General features: G+C 33.5%; 1 protein-coding gene across 1 annotated transcript in view; it reads left to right on the top strand.

Annotated features, from left to right (window-relative positions):
• Nucleotides 1–18,357, top strand: part of rk (G-protein coupled receptor rickets) — a 151,602-nt gene that overhangs the window by 115,225 nt on the left and 18,020 nt on the right. The window contains exon 7 of the mRNA XM_075293967.1: nucleotides 12,554–12,622. Coding sequence (XP_075150082.1) covers nucleotides 12,554–12,622 — 69 coding nt within the window. The remainder of the gene's footprint in view (nucleotides 1–12,553; nucleotides 12,623–18,357) is intronic.

Here is an 18,357-nt window from a genome sequence, read left to right as displayed (position 1 = left end):
ATTTTATTTCAATAGAAAATTTTGTCAAAATTTTCTTTCTATAGAAAATTTTGTAAAAATTTTATTTCTATAGAAAATTTTGTCAAAATTTTATTTCTATAGAAAAATTTGGCTAACTGAATTATATACGTATTTAATCGGCCTTTTTTGTTTAATATATCCCCCGTATGGAGTAGCTTACAATTGAAAAGACGGTGTTAAGAAGTTTTTTTTTGTTTAATATATCCCCCGTATGGAGTAGCTTACAATTGAAAAGACGGTGTTAAGAAGTTTTAAGATACCTTGCCATCGGCAAGTGTTACCGTAACACAAGTAATTCGATTGTGGATGACAGTGTTTAGTACAAGTTTCTATGCAATCCATGGTGGAGGGTACATAAGATTCGATCTGGCCGAACTTACGGCCGTATATACTTGTTTAACATTGAAGTAATAATAATTTGAAATTTTAAATTGACATTTATTTCGACATCAATAACTCTATGAATATATCGCGAATTATTTATTTATTATTATTCCGATAATTGGTTGATAGCTTTGCTGCAAGTAGAGGAATGTGGTAATGCCGAAACGGCCGTCCATCCAACCATCTTGCAGTCGACAGGGCTTTGTACAAATAAAGTGGACAAACATAGTTTTCCACTGTTGGTAAAGCTACTCTTGTAGATTAGTCAACGCATGTTTTTAAGTTGAATTCCAAACAATGATTTTGAAAAATTCTAACTGCAATTTTTTTTTCTTCAAATTCTTCTTCTTATACCTTAAAAATAATTATGTGTAATAAATATTCATTTTTTGAGTGAAGATAACATAGTTGTTATACAAAATAAATGTCTCTAAGGTGGCCTGTATTGCCAAACTTTTTAGAATGAACATTGTCCCTTCTCTATAGTTTGCTTGATAAGGTATTTTTGTTTTGTTGGTCTGTAATTCCGTTTTCAAATTACCAACCATGTTTTTGTCAAACGAAATATACGAGTATACATAATTTTTTATAGAGAATAGTAACAGATATATGCCGGTCATATTTAGTACTATTATCATTTGTTTTGTTATCAAATTATTAAACCATCCTACATTATAGTGGATTTAAAGTTGCTTCATAAATATTTACATATCAAGCAAAGGCAACATGTGAAAATTGATGATAAATTGCATCGACTACCAGAGGTTGTGGAAATGGCAAATAAATTTCAATACTTCTCTCTTTAACACTCTCTCTTCTACTTGTTACCACAAGAAAGTTTAAAAGTTGAGGAATATAAAGAAGGTGTGTTTGTGTATTTTGTTTGCTTGTAGTGGTTAGTGTTCTTTTTTTGTTTTTGGTCAACAGGAATCAACAATTGATAAAATCAATGATTTACTTGAAAACTTTTGTTTAATGCAAGTGCAAATACCCTTTTTACCTTTAACTCAGAGAGAGAGAGAGAGAGAGAGAGAGAGAGAGAGAGAGAGAGGGAGAGGCGAAAAGTTAAGTATCAATGATAAACGATAGCTTGTCAGCATAGTGAGTTGGGATTCAGTTAACAATGCCAAAACAAAATAGAAACACAAATAATATACTTACCCACACACAGAAGGAGTCAAGTGCAACTTGCCTCTACTTTTCTTATCAGGTGAGAGAATAAATCAAGTTGTCTGCTTAAGTGCTCGTTTTCCAATTCAAAGAGCTTTAGTTTGAACAAAGAGATATTTTAACTGTAGAGATAATGTCTGTTATTGACAACTTTATTTATATATGAGTTCTGTTTATAAATTGTTTAGACATTTGAAATAATGCAAAATAATTTGTTTATAAGAATGATCTAGATATTCTTTTCAACATGCATTTTTAATTAAGTTTTCTTTGGAGATAAATGGGTTAACAGTATAAGATTCAAAGATGGCCATATTATTGTAAAGAGGCCCAATAAACAACAACATTACTTTTTAGTTAATATTGTGTGCGACAGTTGGTAGGTGTACACACTAGTTAATGTGTATTTCTTATGAAAATTCCAAAATGCCTGTTGGCTAGAGGCCAATCGCAAGTGGGTACATTAGAAAAATAAAAAAAAGTCAAAAGGAAAGAAAAATAGTATAGTTCTAAAAATTTTTGGTTATGCTTTATTACAAACGCCCATATGAAACAAATACATAAATTGTATAAGAAAACAATATTAAAGTTATATTTTGTAAAAATTATTTAGCGTCATACGAAATTCAATATGGACACAGTTTAGTAAAATTTAAAAATTGTAGGAATTTTAAAGTAGTTGTTGTGATGTGGATGGACTGAATAGTCTAAGTGAGCCTGAATCAAATCGGGCTGCCACTTTTACCTAATCTAACCTTGTGTGAAATTCAAATTTAGTAAGAGTGTAGGCTTTATGTAACCAAAGTAGGCCAAAATTATTGTACTAAAGTATTTTGAAGAAATTTTAATTAAAACCAAGTACATACGGCCGAAAGTTTGGCCATACCTAATCTTACGTACCTTCCACCATAGATTCCGTGCTATCGAATTAGTTGGCTTATAGTAATATTTACTGATGGAAAGGTATCGTGAAACCTCTTAACATTGTCTTTTTAATTGTAATTTAGTCTATTTGGAATCTATGTAAGATACAATTGGCACATTAAATACGTATATCAGCTACTTTCGTTTTTGATCGGTTTATGTAGAGGAGTCTATATATTATTTTAAACCGAAATGGACAAATTTTTCCAGATCTGATCAAATTTGCTTCATCCGCAGGCTTCGGAATTTAAATCTGGGGATCGGTTTATATGGGGGCTCTATGTATAATTACGGACAGATGTAGACTATTTTTGCATAATTGTTAAAAGGCATATACAAACATCACTCCTCCAGGAGACTCCGGAAGTAAAATCTGGGAATCGGATTGTATGGGGGCTATATGTAATTATGAACCGATATGGGCCAATTTTGGCATGGTTCTTAAGAGGTGTATGTTGACATTATGTACCAAATTTCAACCGGATCGGATGAAATGTGCTCCTTCAGCCGGCTTAAGAACTAATATCTGGATCGGTTTATATAAGTATTATATATAACAATAGACTGACAATGGACCAATTTCTTCATGATTGTTAGAAGACGTGTACTAACATCACGTACTAAATTTCATCTGGATCGTGTAAAAGTTGATCCTCTAAAAAGTTCCAAAAATCTAATCTGCACTGAAAAAATATTTACGTGATATTAAAGATTACGCAACCTAAATTCTAGGATGCGAAATTTACAAAATATTAAGTACAAATTTCTTTAAAATAATGAAATTTTAATTAAAATAAAGTTTCTAAACTTTGTTTCAAAAATTTTTTTAATTAAATTTAGGACACAAATTTTGTAAATTTGCGTCCCTCCGTTAATGTCGTCTTTGTACTAAGGCTAATTTTCCTTAAAGTAACGAAACACATTTTTGATTTAATGAAATTGTCCTTAAATTAACTGAAATATTGAAACTTTAGATTTAAGATAAAAAAGCTTCAAATATAGGATAATACTATTTTGAGGATTTAGCGTCTTTGGTTCAAAGTTTTTTTTTGGAATTAAGAAAACATTTTTTACTTTGAAGTATCCGTTATAATTTGGATTTTTAAACTGGCGTGAGTACCTTTATTAATAAACCGCGAAAAGAGAATGAAAATTTGATAAATGAGATCTGTATCCCAATTTTAATTTTATTGGTCCTAGATTTAAAGCCAGATAGGTCGTTAAAAAAATGTCTTTATATTAAAGAAGCCGCATCTTTGGCTCGAAATCAATACCAAACTCCTTAAGGGAAGGTCAAAATCTTTGGATCCGAGTAAACATTTTTTGAGTGTGGGGAATGGTTGATACGGGGGCTATATAATTATGGGCCGATATTGACCAATATGTGCTCGATTATTAGAGAGCATATACTGATGTCATATATCAGATTTCAACTGGATCCACCAAGAGCCTCCGGAAGGGATGGGGGTGGGGGGGCTATATAATTATGGACTGATATGGATAATTTTTTGAAAGGTTGCGAGAAGACATATACTAATATCACATACCAATATCAACCGGAGCGGATTGTGGCTATATCTGAAAGTTTCCATTTGAAATACCATTCGACTTATATCGATAAGAACTACTTGTCCCAAATTTTAAGTCGATAGCTTGTTTCGTTCGGACGCTAGCATGATGTCAATAGACGAACTGTAGGACGGGCATCGCAAGATCGAGTCAGAATGTCACCACGAGAATAATATTTCGATGTGTTACAAATGGAATAACAAAGTTGGTATAAACAAATCCTACACTTAAAACAAAAAAACGTTTAGTTGGATCCAAAAAAGTTCACTTTCCTTTAAGGATTTTGGTATTTATTCCGAGCCAAAGATGCAGCTTCTTTAAAATAAGGACATTTTTAGTGACATATCTGGCTTTAAATCTAGGATCAATAACATTAAAATTGGATACAGATCTCACACTGAAGAAAAAGCATACTCGGTTCCAAAGATTTTGTCTTTACTTTAAAAAATGTGGTATTGATTCCGAGCCAAAGAAGCGGAGAATACAAATAAGGATACTTTTAAGACACAATTCTCTTTTAAATTTAGGTTTTGTGTACTTGCTTCTAGGAAGCAAATTGTAAGTTTTCGCTTTCTCAGCTTTTTTTCTTCATATGCTATCAAAGTCCTTTAAAAACGAGTTAACGGCAACTTTATTTTCAAAATTAGGACTCGACTTCCAGTAGAAATTATGCTATGTTTGAAGTAAAAAACTTCTTTAAAATAAAGTTTTGAAAAACATGTCCTATATCTGAACGATTTTTTGCTTTGTAGTCAAGATGCAAAAAGACAACAAATTTAAAGACAATTTCATTAAAGTTAAAGAATTTTTCTGAATTATTAAAATCAAGTTGACTTTAGCCTATAATTTTTTTCTTTCATGTTAAGATACCCATTTTTAAGTCAAATCACTTAATTATAAGGACAATACGACTTCATTGAAAAGTTTATCGACTTTTGGACAAGGAAACTAACTTTATTTTAGAGAAATGCGTCTTCTATGCTAAGCAAAATTTGTATTCGTATTTTAAAGACGTAAAATCTTTGACCTCACGACAATATTTTTTTCAGTGCATTCATCGAATTTTTTTTCTCTGTTTGCGATATATTAATAAAGCTATTCATGTATAAACAAATTCCAGTTTCAAAATCCAAATTATGCCAAGTACTTCAAAGTAAAAACTGTGTTCTTAATGCTAAAAAAAAAACTTTAAACCAAAGATGCAAATCCTTAAAATAAGTCTTAGCTTATATTTGAAGCATTTTTATCTTAAATTTAAAAATTCAATATGTCAGTTGAGTTGAAGACGATTTCTTTAAATTAAAAACGTTTTTCTTTATTTTAAGGAACATTTGCCTTAGTTCAAAGACATGCGGCTTTAACGGAAGGACGTAAATTTACAAAATTTGTGTCCTAAATTTAATGAAAGAAAAATTTTTGAAGTAAAGATTATAAACTTTATTTTAATTAAAATTGCATTATTTTAAAGAAATTTTGTAAATTTCGCATCCTAAAACTAAGTAATACTCAAGAAAATTCATTAGACATAATTATGTTAATCGTTTTGACTTGCTACAGAACATTTTGTAGTTTGAAAGAAAAAATTGGATGCCCGTAGTGCCATATAATGTTCAAGATGGGCGCGTTTGTTGAGAATTTTCATTCTCTTTTCGCGGTATATCAATAAAGCTATTCACATACAAACAAATGCCAGTTCAAAAATCCAAATTATAACGGATACTTCAAAGTAAAAAAAATGTTTTCTTAATTCCAAAAAAAAAAAAACTTTAAATCAAAGATCCTCAAAATAAGTATTAGCATATGTTTAAAGCGTTTAGCTTAATGATAAGAGTTTTAATTTTATCACATGCCACAATACACTTAGAAGTGTCACAGTTTTACGGAGAAGGAATAAACCACCGCTGGACAACTTGTTGGTGTGCGGTTTACTTGGATCCAAAGATTTCGACCTTCCTTTTTTTTATTTTGTTAAAATTTTATTTCTATAGAAAATTTTGTCAAAATTTTATTTCTATAGATTTTTTTCAAAATTTATTGCTACCCAGCAAAAACTAGGTAACCACATATCATTACAATTGACATTACCAGGAGTAAAGCTGTCATTACGCGTTGTATTACATTGTGGCGAGTTATAATGACTAACTTGTAAATAATGACAAAAATAAATACTTCTCGGTAATTTTCGAATTGTTATTCTCAAATTTTTAGGCAGTTGTAGTTAACGAATTAATAAAATAGAATAAATGATGGTACCATTAGGTATAATTATTCACATAATCGAGCACTTACATAAAAAATCAAAAAGAATATGTAATGTAACGGTAATTCTGAAAATTTTTTATCACAAATATTTCATAATAAATGTGTTTAATGACATTATCATATTATGTTTTAAATAAATGCTTTCTTACACCTCATTCACATTACACTTCCAAAATGCGCTTAAACTAAATTTCAAATGCCATTTGCCTTATAAAAAAGAGACTTAAAAGCCACTTTTAGTAGATTTCGAACCTTATGTGAATTGGCTATTGGATATATTATAACGTAATTCACGAATCCAACTCCCTTAAACAACCTACATTTATTTCTATTTTAAGTGTGAAATTAATTTGCGTGATAGGTGAAGGTCCTGGCAACCAGTCCTAATGTTACTTTTTATATTTTTTGTACATTAATTTACACTAAATAAATAAATAAATAAAATAAAAATAAATAATTTGCGTGTAATTAAGATTATTTATTAGATTTTTTGTTTATTTATACAATATTCGTTTCTATTCAAGTAGTTCTCCTATTACAGCATCACTCGCCATATTTTGATCTATTGTAATCGGCGATAGAAATCAATATTTTCGAGATTTGGTTGCCTGAGACAATAAGTGGCTATTTTGCAAGCTTTGGTGTATCTACAAATAAGTCATTACATATTAGGTGATTATATGCTTTAAATGCACTACTTATTTTATGGCCGAAAGTATGCCTGGGGAAAGGTACTTTCCTTCTAGGACATGCGTATGTAAATGTAATCCGAAGCGATGCCAATTAATAAGTGGTTATTAATTTTTAAATAGGCTTACCTATAGGATTACCGGGTAATGAGAGTTTTTGCTGGGAAAATATTTTACTTACATAATCTTCATATTGCGAATGAAAAGCGTCAGACTGTAATTTTCACTCTTTTGACTTCAATTTCATCAAAAATATCCTACAAAATCCAAATGTTACCCGTCTCTGTTTTGATACATCTTACATGCGTGCGGATCTCTGAATTTTAAAGTACATAGAGTTCTGTAGTTAGTCTGAATTTAGTGAATTTAAATTACAATTTATTTACATTAGGGTTATGAAATAAAATTTAATAAATATATAAAATGACGAATTTTATATCCAAAGCAATCCATTAGTTTTTTTTTCACATCAATCCTTTATTTACACAACTGTAGCTTAATTTATTAAGTGCATCCAATAGTACACAGAACACTTGTTGTCCACTTTGAACATCACAGATATGACCATTGTTTTGCTTCAAGGGATAACAATATTGAATGCAATACATTGTCCAAAAGCCATTTCATTATTGATTCAATGCCAAAGAGTGGCGGCATTTGCTGCACAATTTTTCCCATTCTCTGTACATCTCACTCCTTCTCTCTCTCACACTCTCTTAAGGCATTCTTTGGAAAAACGATATAAAATGTATTCTTTATTTACAATTTCCTCCAACTTCTGGTTTAGTTTAGTATCCGGTAGTGGTGTTTCAAGCCAATACTAAAAACCGACCGACAATTGCCAACAGCTGACGCAAAACTTATTGCTATCGTTTGGCAACACCAGCATCAAGAGATGACAACAAAACAAAACAAAACAAATACTAAAGCTCAATGCACAATGGGGTGGAATACAATGAAGTGATTTAATATAGTAATTTTGAAGTGATAAAAAAATACACCCAGGAAAGGAATATGATAACCCTCAAATATGTTTCAAGAGAATAATGTTACTTTTTCAAGGGGAACATGGAACATTTGTATCATTAAAATATTGAACTTTTACATCGTGGATATGATATACAAAAAATGTCCATGAAAAAGAATTCATCACATCTATTTTGATGGGTGGTTAAATTTCAAGGGCCGATGTTGATTTTGAATAAAACACAACTATTTAGGAAATTATTGTAATTTTATTATACCCTGCGCCACACTGTGGAACAGGGTATTATAAGTTAGTGCATATGTTTGTAACACCCAGAAGGAGACGAGATAGACACATGGTGTCTTTTTCAATAATGCTCAGGGTGGGTCCCTGAGTCGATATAACCATGTCCGTCTGTCCGTCCGTCCGTCTGTCTGTGAACACATTTTTGTGATCAAAGTCTAGGTCGCAATTTAAGTCCAATCGCCTACAAATTTAGCACATGTTTCTAATTTGGGTCAGAATAGAACCCTATTGATTTTGGAAGAAATCGGTTCAGATTTAGATATAGTCCCATATATATCTTTCGCCCGATATGGACTAATATGAACCTAAAAGCCAGAGTTTTGGCCCAATTTGGTTGAAATTTTGCACAGGGAGTATATTTAGCATTGTAGCTATGCGTGCCAAATTTGGTTGAAATCGATTCAGATTTAGATATAGCTCCCATAGATATATTTCGCCCGATATGGACTAATATGGTCCTAGAAGCCAGAGTTTTGGCCCAATTTGTTTGAAATGTTGCACTCGGAGTACAATTAGTAGTGCAGTTAAGTGTACAAAATTTGATTGAAATCGGTTCAGATTTAGATATAGTTCCCATATATATCTTTCGCCCGATATGGACTAATATGGTTATAATAGCCAGAGTTTTGGCCCAATTTGGTTGGAATTTTGCACAGGGAGTAGATTTAGCTATGCGTGCCAAATTTGATTGAAATCGGTTCAGATTTATATATAGCTCCCATATATAGCTTTCGCCCGATTTACACTCATATGACCACAGAGGCCAATTTTTTACTCCGATTTAGTTGAAATTTTGCACAGGGAGTAGAATTAGCATTATAGCTATGCGTGCCCAATGTGGTTGAAATCGGTTCAGATTTAGATATAGCTCCCATATATATGTTTTTCTGATTTCGACAAAAATGGTCAAATTACCAACATTTTCCTTGTAAAATCGCCACTGCTTAGTCGAAAAGTTGTAAAAATGACTCTTATTTTCCTAAACTTCTAGTACATATATATCGAGCGATAAATCATAAATAAACTTTTGCGAAGTTTCCTTAAAATTGCTTCAGATTTAAATGTTTCCCATATTTATACCCTTCACCACTACTGTGGTACAGGGTATAATAAGTTTGTGCATTTGTATGTAACGCCAAGAAGGAGTAATCATAGACCAACCTTTTAGTATACGGATCGGCTTAGAATTAAATTCTGAGTCGATTTAGCGATGTCCGTCTGTCTGTCTGTCCGTCTGTCTGTCTGTCTGTTGATGTATTTTTGTGTGCAAAGTACAGCTCGCAGTTTTAGTCCGATTGTCCTAAAATTTGGTATATTGATTTTGGAAAAAATCGGTTCAGATTTAGATATAGCTGTCATATATATTTTTCACCGATCTGGTCATAATTGGCGTGTATATCAACAGATCTTCCTCAAATTCCGTACATCCGAATATTTTATGAGTCTCGAAAAACTTGCAAAATATCAGCAAAATCGGTTCAGATTTAGATATAGATCCCATATATAGCTTTCGCCCGATTTACACTCATTTGCCCACAGAGGCCAATTTTTTGCTCCGATTTAGTTGAAATTTTGCATAGGGAGTAGAATTAGCGTTGTAACTATGCGTGCCAAATTTGTTTGAAATCGGTTCAGATTTGGATATATCTCCCATATAAAGCTTGAAATTTTGCACAGGGAGTAGAATTAGCATTGTAGCTATGCGTGCCAAATTTGGTTGAAATCGGTTGAAATTTAGATATAGCTCCCATATATATGTTTTTCTGATTTCGACAAAAATGGTCAAAATACCAACATTTTCCTTGTAAAATCGCCACTGCTTAGTCGAAAAGTTGTAAAAATGACTCTAATTTTCCTAAACTTCTAATACATATATATCGAGCGATAAAACATAAATAAACTTTTTCGAAGTTTCCTTAAAATTGCTTCAGATTTAAACTTTTCCCATATTTATACCCTTCACCACTACTGTGGTACAGGGTATAATAAGTTTGTGCATTTGTATGTAACGCCAAGAAGGAGTAATCATAGACCAACCTTTTAGTATACGGATCGGCTTAGAATTAAATTCTGAGTCGATTTAGCGATGTCCGTCTGTCTGTCTGTCCGTCTGTCTGTCCGTCTGTCTGTCCGTCTGTCTGTCTGTCTGTCTGTCTGTTGATGTATTTTTGTGTGCAAAGTACAGCTCGCAGTTTTAGTCCGATTGTCCTAAAATTTGGTATGGGGTCCTGTTTCGGCTCAAAGACGATCCCTATTGATTTTGGAAAAAATCGGTTCAGATTTAGATATAGCTGCCATATATATTTTTCACCGATCTGGTCATAATTGGCGTGTATATCAACCGATCTTCCTCAAATTCCGTACATCCGAATATTTTATGAGTCTCGAAAAACTTGCAAAATATCAGCAAAATCGGTTCAGATTTAGATATAGTTCCCATATATAGCTTTCGCCCGATTTACACTCATTTGCCCACAGAGGCCAATTTTTTGCTCCGATTTAGTTGAAATTTTGCACAGGGAGTAGAATTAGCGTTGTAACTATGCGTGCCAAATTTGCTTGAAATCGGTTCAGATTTGGATATATCTCCCATATAAAGCTTTCGCCCGATTTACACTCATATGACCACAGAGGCCAATTTTAACTCCGATTTAGTTGAAATTTTGCACAGAGAGTAGAATTAGCATTGTAGCTATGCGTGCCAAATTTGGTTGAAATCGGTTCAGATTTAGATATAGCTCCCATATATATGTTTTTCTGATTTCGACAAAAATGGTCAAAATACCAACATTTTCCTTGTAAAATCGCCACTGCTTAGTCGAAAAGTTGTAAAAATGACTCTAATTTTTCTAAACTTCTAATACATATATATCGAGCGATAAATCATAAATAAACTTTTTCGAAGTTTCCTTAAAATTGCTTCAGATTTAAACGTTTCCCATATTTTTTTACTAACATTGTGTTCCACCCTAGTTCATTAGCCGACTTAAATTTTGAGTCTATAGATTTTGTAGAAGTCTATCAAATTCTTCCAGATCGAGTGATATTTAAATGTATGTATTTGGGACAAACCTTTATATATAGCCCCCAACACATTTGACGGATGTGATATGGTATCGAAAATTTAGATCTACAAAGTGGTGCAGGGGATAATATAGTCGGCCCCGCCCGACTTTAGACTTTCCATACTGGTTTTTTACTAACATTGTGTTCCACCCTAGTGCATTAGCCGACTTAAATTTTGAGTCTATAGATTTTATAGAAGTCTATCAAATTCTTCCTGATCGAGTGATATTTAAATTTATGTATTTGGGACAAACCTTTATATAGCCCCCAACACATTTGACGGATGTGATATGGTATCGAAAATTTAGATCTACAAAGTGGTGCAGGGTATAATATAGTCGGCTTCGCCCGACTTTAGACTTTCCATACTGGTTTTTTACTAACATTGTGTTCCACCCTAGTGCATTAGCCGACTTAAATTTTGAGTCTATAGATTTTTGTAGAAGTCTATCAAATTCTGTCCAGATCGAGTGATATTTAAATGTATGTATTTGGGACAAACCTTTATATATAGCCCCAACACATTTGACGGATGTGATATGGTATCGAAAATTTAGATCTACAAAGTGGTGCAGGGTATAATATAGTCGGTCCCGCCCGACTTTAGATTTTCTTTACTTGTTAAATGTATGTATTTGGGACAAACCTTTATATATAGCCCCCAACACATTTGACGGATGCGATATGATATCGAAAATTTAGATCTACAAAGTGGTGCAGGGTATAATATAGTCGGCACCGCCCGACTTTAGACTTTCCTTACTTGTTTTATTTTAATTCCATCCCATTGTGCATTGTCTACAGTTCAATGATGGCAACGAAGCGGCACTGAAGAGACAATGCAATTTAATAATAAAAATTGCATTGTACGCTTGGAATTGACAATTGAGTTGTTTTATGTTTGTTTGCGGATTTTTTTTATGATCACTAATTCAAACTAAACAACAGAGAAATAGCAATTGGAACAAAATACTTGAAGTGAAAATGCTTTAAATAATTGTTACTTGAAATCAAATCAATATACTGGCGGCTAGAAGAAGATACCAAAGGATAAGCAATCAACACTAACAAAGTGGTTGGTGAAAAAATAACATAGTTTGCTTGAAGGAATAATTCATAATTGTCCATATATGAAATTTATAACTTCTTTTGCAATAAATAAATTTATTTGTTTATGTTTAAAATTTCTTTTCAGAGTTCTAGACGATAATCTAATTAATTCTCTACCCGAAGGACTGAATAAATTAACACATCTCCAGGAATTGTAAGTATACATATTTAAGATAATATTGGAATTTTTATCCTATTTCCACACTTCATATTACAAAGATGACTTCAATATTATGCTCTCAAACATATTTGATAATTTATCACCTATTAAAGGGAAACCTGAATATTCCTAGTAGTATTATTTCAACGTAGAAGTAACAGAACTCTTCCTTGTAGATTAGGTGAGGTATACACGGACGAAAAAGACTGTTTCGGTGTAAACACTATATGTTTGGAATTCAAATATTTAACACATTATTTTTAAGTGCAAACATATAATGTTGCTAAACTAGCATAACATGTTTGCGACATATATGTTAATATGTTAGAAAATATTATGATTGGGACATAAATTATTTTTTTACCCTCCACCATTCCGTTTGTAACACATCGAAATATTGCTCTAAGACCCCATTAAGTATATATATTCTGGGTCGTGGTGAAATTCTGAGTCGATCTAAGCATGTCCGTCCGTCCGTCCGTTTGTTGAAATCACGTTAACTTCCGATCGAAACAAGCTATCGACTTGAATTTGGCACAAGTAGTTGTTATTGATGTAGGTTGGATGGTATTGCAAATGAACCACTTTTACGTATAGCCCCCATATAAACGGACCCCCAGATTTGGCTTGCGGAGCCTCTAAAAGAAGCACATTTCATCCGATCCGGCTGAAATTTGGTACAAGGTGTTGGTATATTGTCTCTAACAACCATGCAAGAATTGGTTCACATCGGTCCATAATTATATATAGCCCCCCATATAAACCGATCGCCAGATTTGGCTTGCGGAGCCTCAAAGAGAAGCAAATTTCATCCGATCCGGTTGAAATTTGGCACGTGGTGTTAGTATAGGGTCTCAAACAACCACGCAAAAATTGGTCCATATCGGTCCATAATTTTATATAGCCCCCATATAAACCGATCTCCAGATTTGGCTTGCGAGGCCTCTAAGAGAAGCAAATTTCATCCGATCCGGCTGAAATTTGGTACATGGTATTGGTATATGTTCTCTAATGACCATGCAAAAATTGGTCCACATCGGTCCATAATTATATATAGCCCCCATATAAACCGATCCCCCGATTTGGCTTGCGGAGCACCTAAGAAACGAAAATTTCATCCGATCCGGCTGAAATTTGGTACATGGTGTTGGTATAGGTTCTCTAATGACCATGTAAAAATTGGTCCATATCGGTCCATAATTATATATAGCCCCCATATAAATCGATTCCCAAATTTGTCCTCCGGAGCCTCTTGGAGGAGCAAAATTCATCCGATCCGGTTGAAATTTGGAACATGGTGTTAGAATGTGGTCTCTAACAAACACGCAAGAATTGGTCCATATCGGTCCATAATTATATATAGCCCCCATATAAACCGTACCCCAGATTTGATCTCCGGAGCCTCTTGGAGGAGCAAAATTCATCCGATCAGGTTGAAATTTGCAACGTGGTGTTAGTATAAGGCCGCTAATATTCATGCCAAAATTGGTCCATATCGGTCTATATAGCCAATCCCCAATCACGCAAAAATTGGCCCTTATCGGTTCATGTTCATGGTTGCCACTCGAACCAAAAATAATCTACCAAAATTTTATTTTTATAGAAAACATTGTCAAAATGTTATTTCTATAGAAAATTTTGTCAAAATTTTATTTCTATAGAAAATTTTGTCAAAATTTTATTTCTATAGAAAATTTTGTCAAAATTTTATTTCCAAAGAAAATTTTGTCAAAATGTTATTTCTATAGAAAATTTTGTTAAAATTTTATTTCTATAGAAAATTTTGTTAAAATTTTATTTCTACAGAAATTTTTTCCAAATTTTATTTCTATAGAAAATTTTTTTCCAAATTTAACTTCTATAGAAAATGTTGTCAAAATTTTATTTCTACAGAAACTTTAAACTTAATTATATACGTATTTAATCGGCCTTTTTTATTTTAATATATACCACGTATGGACTATGTGGTATATATTACGGTGTTAGGAAGTTTTAAGATACCTTGTAATTCGATTGTGGATGACAGTCTTCAGTAGAAGTTTCTATGCAATCCATGGTGGAGGGTACATAAGCTTCGGCCTGGCCGAACTTACGGCCGTATATACTTGTTTTATTTTGTATTATAATTAACTTTGAAAAATAGTAACGTTTCTAAAACTGGTGCAAATTTAAACGTTTTTCCTTTTTGTCCATCTTCGCGGTACTTGAAGGACCTGTAAGAAAAAAGTATATCTTTGAATTTCATTTCTTGTTTATTTTTGTTTTATATTTGTTGTTAAACTTCCATTAAAAACAAAATAAAAATTTGCTAATTTTGAAAAAGTAACGTTGTTTTTCAGAAGTTTGTTTTACAAACTTCGGAATAAATAACGTTACTTTTTCAAAATTAGCAAAATTTTATATTTTTAAGTTGAAAGTTAACAACATATGTGAAACAAATTTATTTAACAAAACGAGTCAAAATTCTAAAAGAAAATTACATTTATAAACTTTTCCCATAGCCGAGGGGACCAATTTTAGAGGCCTGCCAGTAGGGTTCCTGTCCAACTAGAGTCTCAAAATTTGGCTCCCTACTTGGTCAATATCTCGGCTATAACATCACAAAATTTCAAAGCGTGATTTACAAAATGAAGGACATTTTGCTATTTGTGTTATTTCATCCTTTTATACAATCAGATATTTTTGATCCATTTGTATGGGAAATATGTGAAGGAGTGGTCCGATCGGAAACAAACTTCACATTTATCTTAGTTTTGACCATCAACGAGGCCCTTCAAAGTTTTGATTTGCAACGATGCATCCTTCTATTTTTTGCCCATTACTTGTATGGGATCGAAGCACTGTGCGGCGTTCCCCATTACGGTGAAACTATTTAGAGATGCTTTGAAACAGAAATGTCACCATCATTACTGAGAGAGGATAATCAATCACTGAAAAACATTTTGGTGTGTGGTTAAAACTGTGTTGCAACTCACGAACCTGTGTATGCAAGGCGGGCATGCTAACCATTGACCAGGGTGGCACCCATCACCTTGTAACTCATAACCAATCTGTCGTTTTTACAGTACTTTAATTATTAGTGATTTCGTGAAAAAAATATGAACAGCTCAACTTTGTTTCAACTATAATTTTTGTCACAAAAATATTGTTGTCTAACATATACATCTTTGCTGAAATCAGATACATAATTTTAAAGAAACTACATTGGTTGCAACAAAAATGTTTCATGCTTCCCGTGAAAAACCATTATTTTGCTCTTGCAATTTATTTGAGATGATCATATTTCTTCTCTGGATGTGGCTGATCTTTAGTGCTTTTCAAACTAGGATTCGTTGGAGAGCTTTTGCGTCGCCTACTCCTCCCCCTACACCTACTCTCTGGAAGTGGCTATCTGCATGTTAACTTGTTAATTCGATTTGAAGCCTCGAAAGTGTTTTCTTCTCAAATTTCAATCCTGGAATTATCAAATAGTCTTCCTAATTCGTTCCTATTGCATCTCGCATAGTTGGTACATGCTTACAATTACTCCTAAGCTCTCAAGGATTTTAATGTCCAATTTTTTTGGTAATTTTTGTTTCTAATATTCCTAATAATCATATTCCTAAGAAATATGTCTTGAGTTTCCTTTCCACGGAACATTTAACACATTCCTGAAACTTTATGGAAAGTTAAATGGCTGCGAATTATCATCAGTGTCATCGTTATCACCATGACGACAATGTCGACATCTTGAAACGCCAATGCATCGCAACAACATTATACTCATTATCCTCAACTGCATCATCATAATCTTTGGTGTCAGCGCTTAAGTTGTTTTCGTTGCAAACATGACATGATTGTAAGGGGCAATGGTGGCAGGATATACTGATATCCTTTGCGACACTGGTGGCGGTTAGCCCCAGATATAAGTGAAGTAGTGGAAATTCCTTTGCCTCTATGCTTAGTTATGTGGCCACAGGATATTTGTGACCATGACAACATTGCCTGCAACCGGTATTCAAAGACCACAGAAACCGACGGAGATCACAGCTCTTATACTAGCGGTTATCCTTTTTGCTAATGTTATTTAAAGAGGTCAACATTGTTGTCTTTATGTTACCACACCAGCTTGACTTGCGTTATTTCTTGGTATTTGTCATCCTATCACCCACATACCTTTCCGGAACAATTATTTACTGGTAAAAGACTGACACAGACATGGAGAGACATTGCTGGCACAATCATGGATGCATTCATGTATGCACTCGTATCGAGGAAAAAACGACAGAATAACATTTGGATCAAATTTCTTTAAAGAGGTTTGGTTTTTAAAATAAATTAAATTAAATATTTTTATACCCTCCACCACAGGTATATTAACTTTGTCATTCCGTTTGTAGCACATCGAAATATTGCTCTAAGACCCCATAAAGTATATATATTCTGGGTCATGGTGAAATTCTGAGTCGATCTGTTGAAATCACGCTAACTTCCGAACGAAACAAGCTATCAACTTGAAACTTGGCACAAGTAGTTTTTATTAGAGGTGTGCAAGTGACACGAAATTGTCGTGACTCACGAACATTTTCGTGACTCACTCGTGAATCGTGATTCATGCTAACGGCAACGGCGTGAGTGTGCATAATCGTGATTAACCAACCAAATGTCGTGCGTGAGCGTGAGTCACGAAAATACTATCTTCGTGAAAGTGCGTGAGTAACGAATTTCGGAAAAACACACTCACGAAAATAATTCCGCGTACAAACATAAAATGCTTACGAGTTGAATTCATTTACAATTTTAGTGACACCTTAGGTGTAAAGAGTTTTATAACGCTCTCGATTTTACACATACTCAAGTTTTCAATCAGGTTCTATAGGTAAATTATTCATAAAATTATTCGTGAGTCACGAGGTTTTTCGTGAGTCACGACATTTTTCGTGAGTCACGATATTTTTCGTGAGTCACGACATTTAAAAGATTTTCGTGCGTGAGTGTGCGTGAGTACAAATTTTATTTTCGTGAGCGTGCGTGAGCGTGAGTCCTACCAAAAATATCGTGCGTGAGTGTGCGTGAATAAGATTTCTTCGTCGTGAGTGTGCGTGAGTAAAATATTACTCACGTGCACACCTCTAGTTGTTATTGATGTAGGTCGGATGGCATTGCAAATGGGCCATATCGGTCCACTATTACGTATAGCTCCCATATAAACGTACCCCCAAATTTGGCTTGCGATTGCTCTAAGGGAAACAAATTTCATCCGATCCGGTTGAAATTTGGTACATGGTGTTAGTATATGGTCTCTAACAACCATGCGAAAATTGGTCCACATCGGTCCATAATTACATATAGCCCCCATATAAACCGATCCCCCGATTTGGCTTGCGGAGCATCTAAGAGAAGCAAATTTCATCCGATCCGGCTGAAATGTGGTACATGGTGTTGGTATATGGTATCTAACAAATATGCAACAATTGGTCCACATCGGTCCATAATTATATATAGCCCCCTTATAAACCGATCACCAGATTTGACCTCCGGAGCCTCTTGGAAGACCAAAACTCATCTGATTCAGTTGAAATTTGGTACGTGGTGTTAATATATGGCCTCAAACACCAATGCAAAAATTGGTCGAAATCGGTCAATAATTATATATATGCCCCATATAAACCGATCCCCAGATTTGACCTCCGGAGCCCCTTGGAAGAGCAAAATTCATCCAATTCGGTTGAAATGTTGTACGTGATGTT

This window comes from Haematobia irritans, chromosome 2, assembly GCF_050003625.1.
Source record: "Haematobia irritans isolate KBUSLIRL chromosome 2, ASM5000362v1, whole genome shotgun sequence".
In the NCBI taxonomy this organism is placed as follows: domain Eukaryota; kingdom Metazoa; phylum Arthropoda; class Insecta; order Diptera; family Muscidae; genus Haematobia; species Haematobia irritans.
This window is presented reverse-complemented; position numbering and strand designations above follow the sequence as displayed.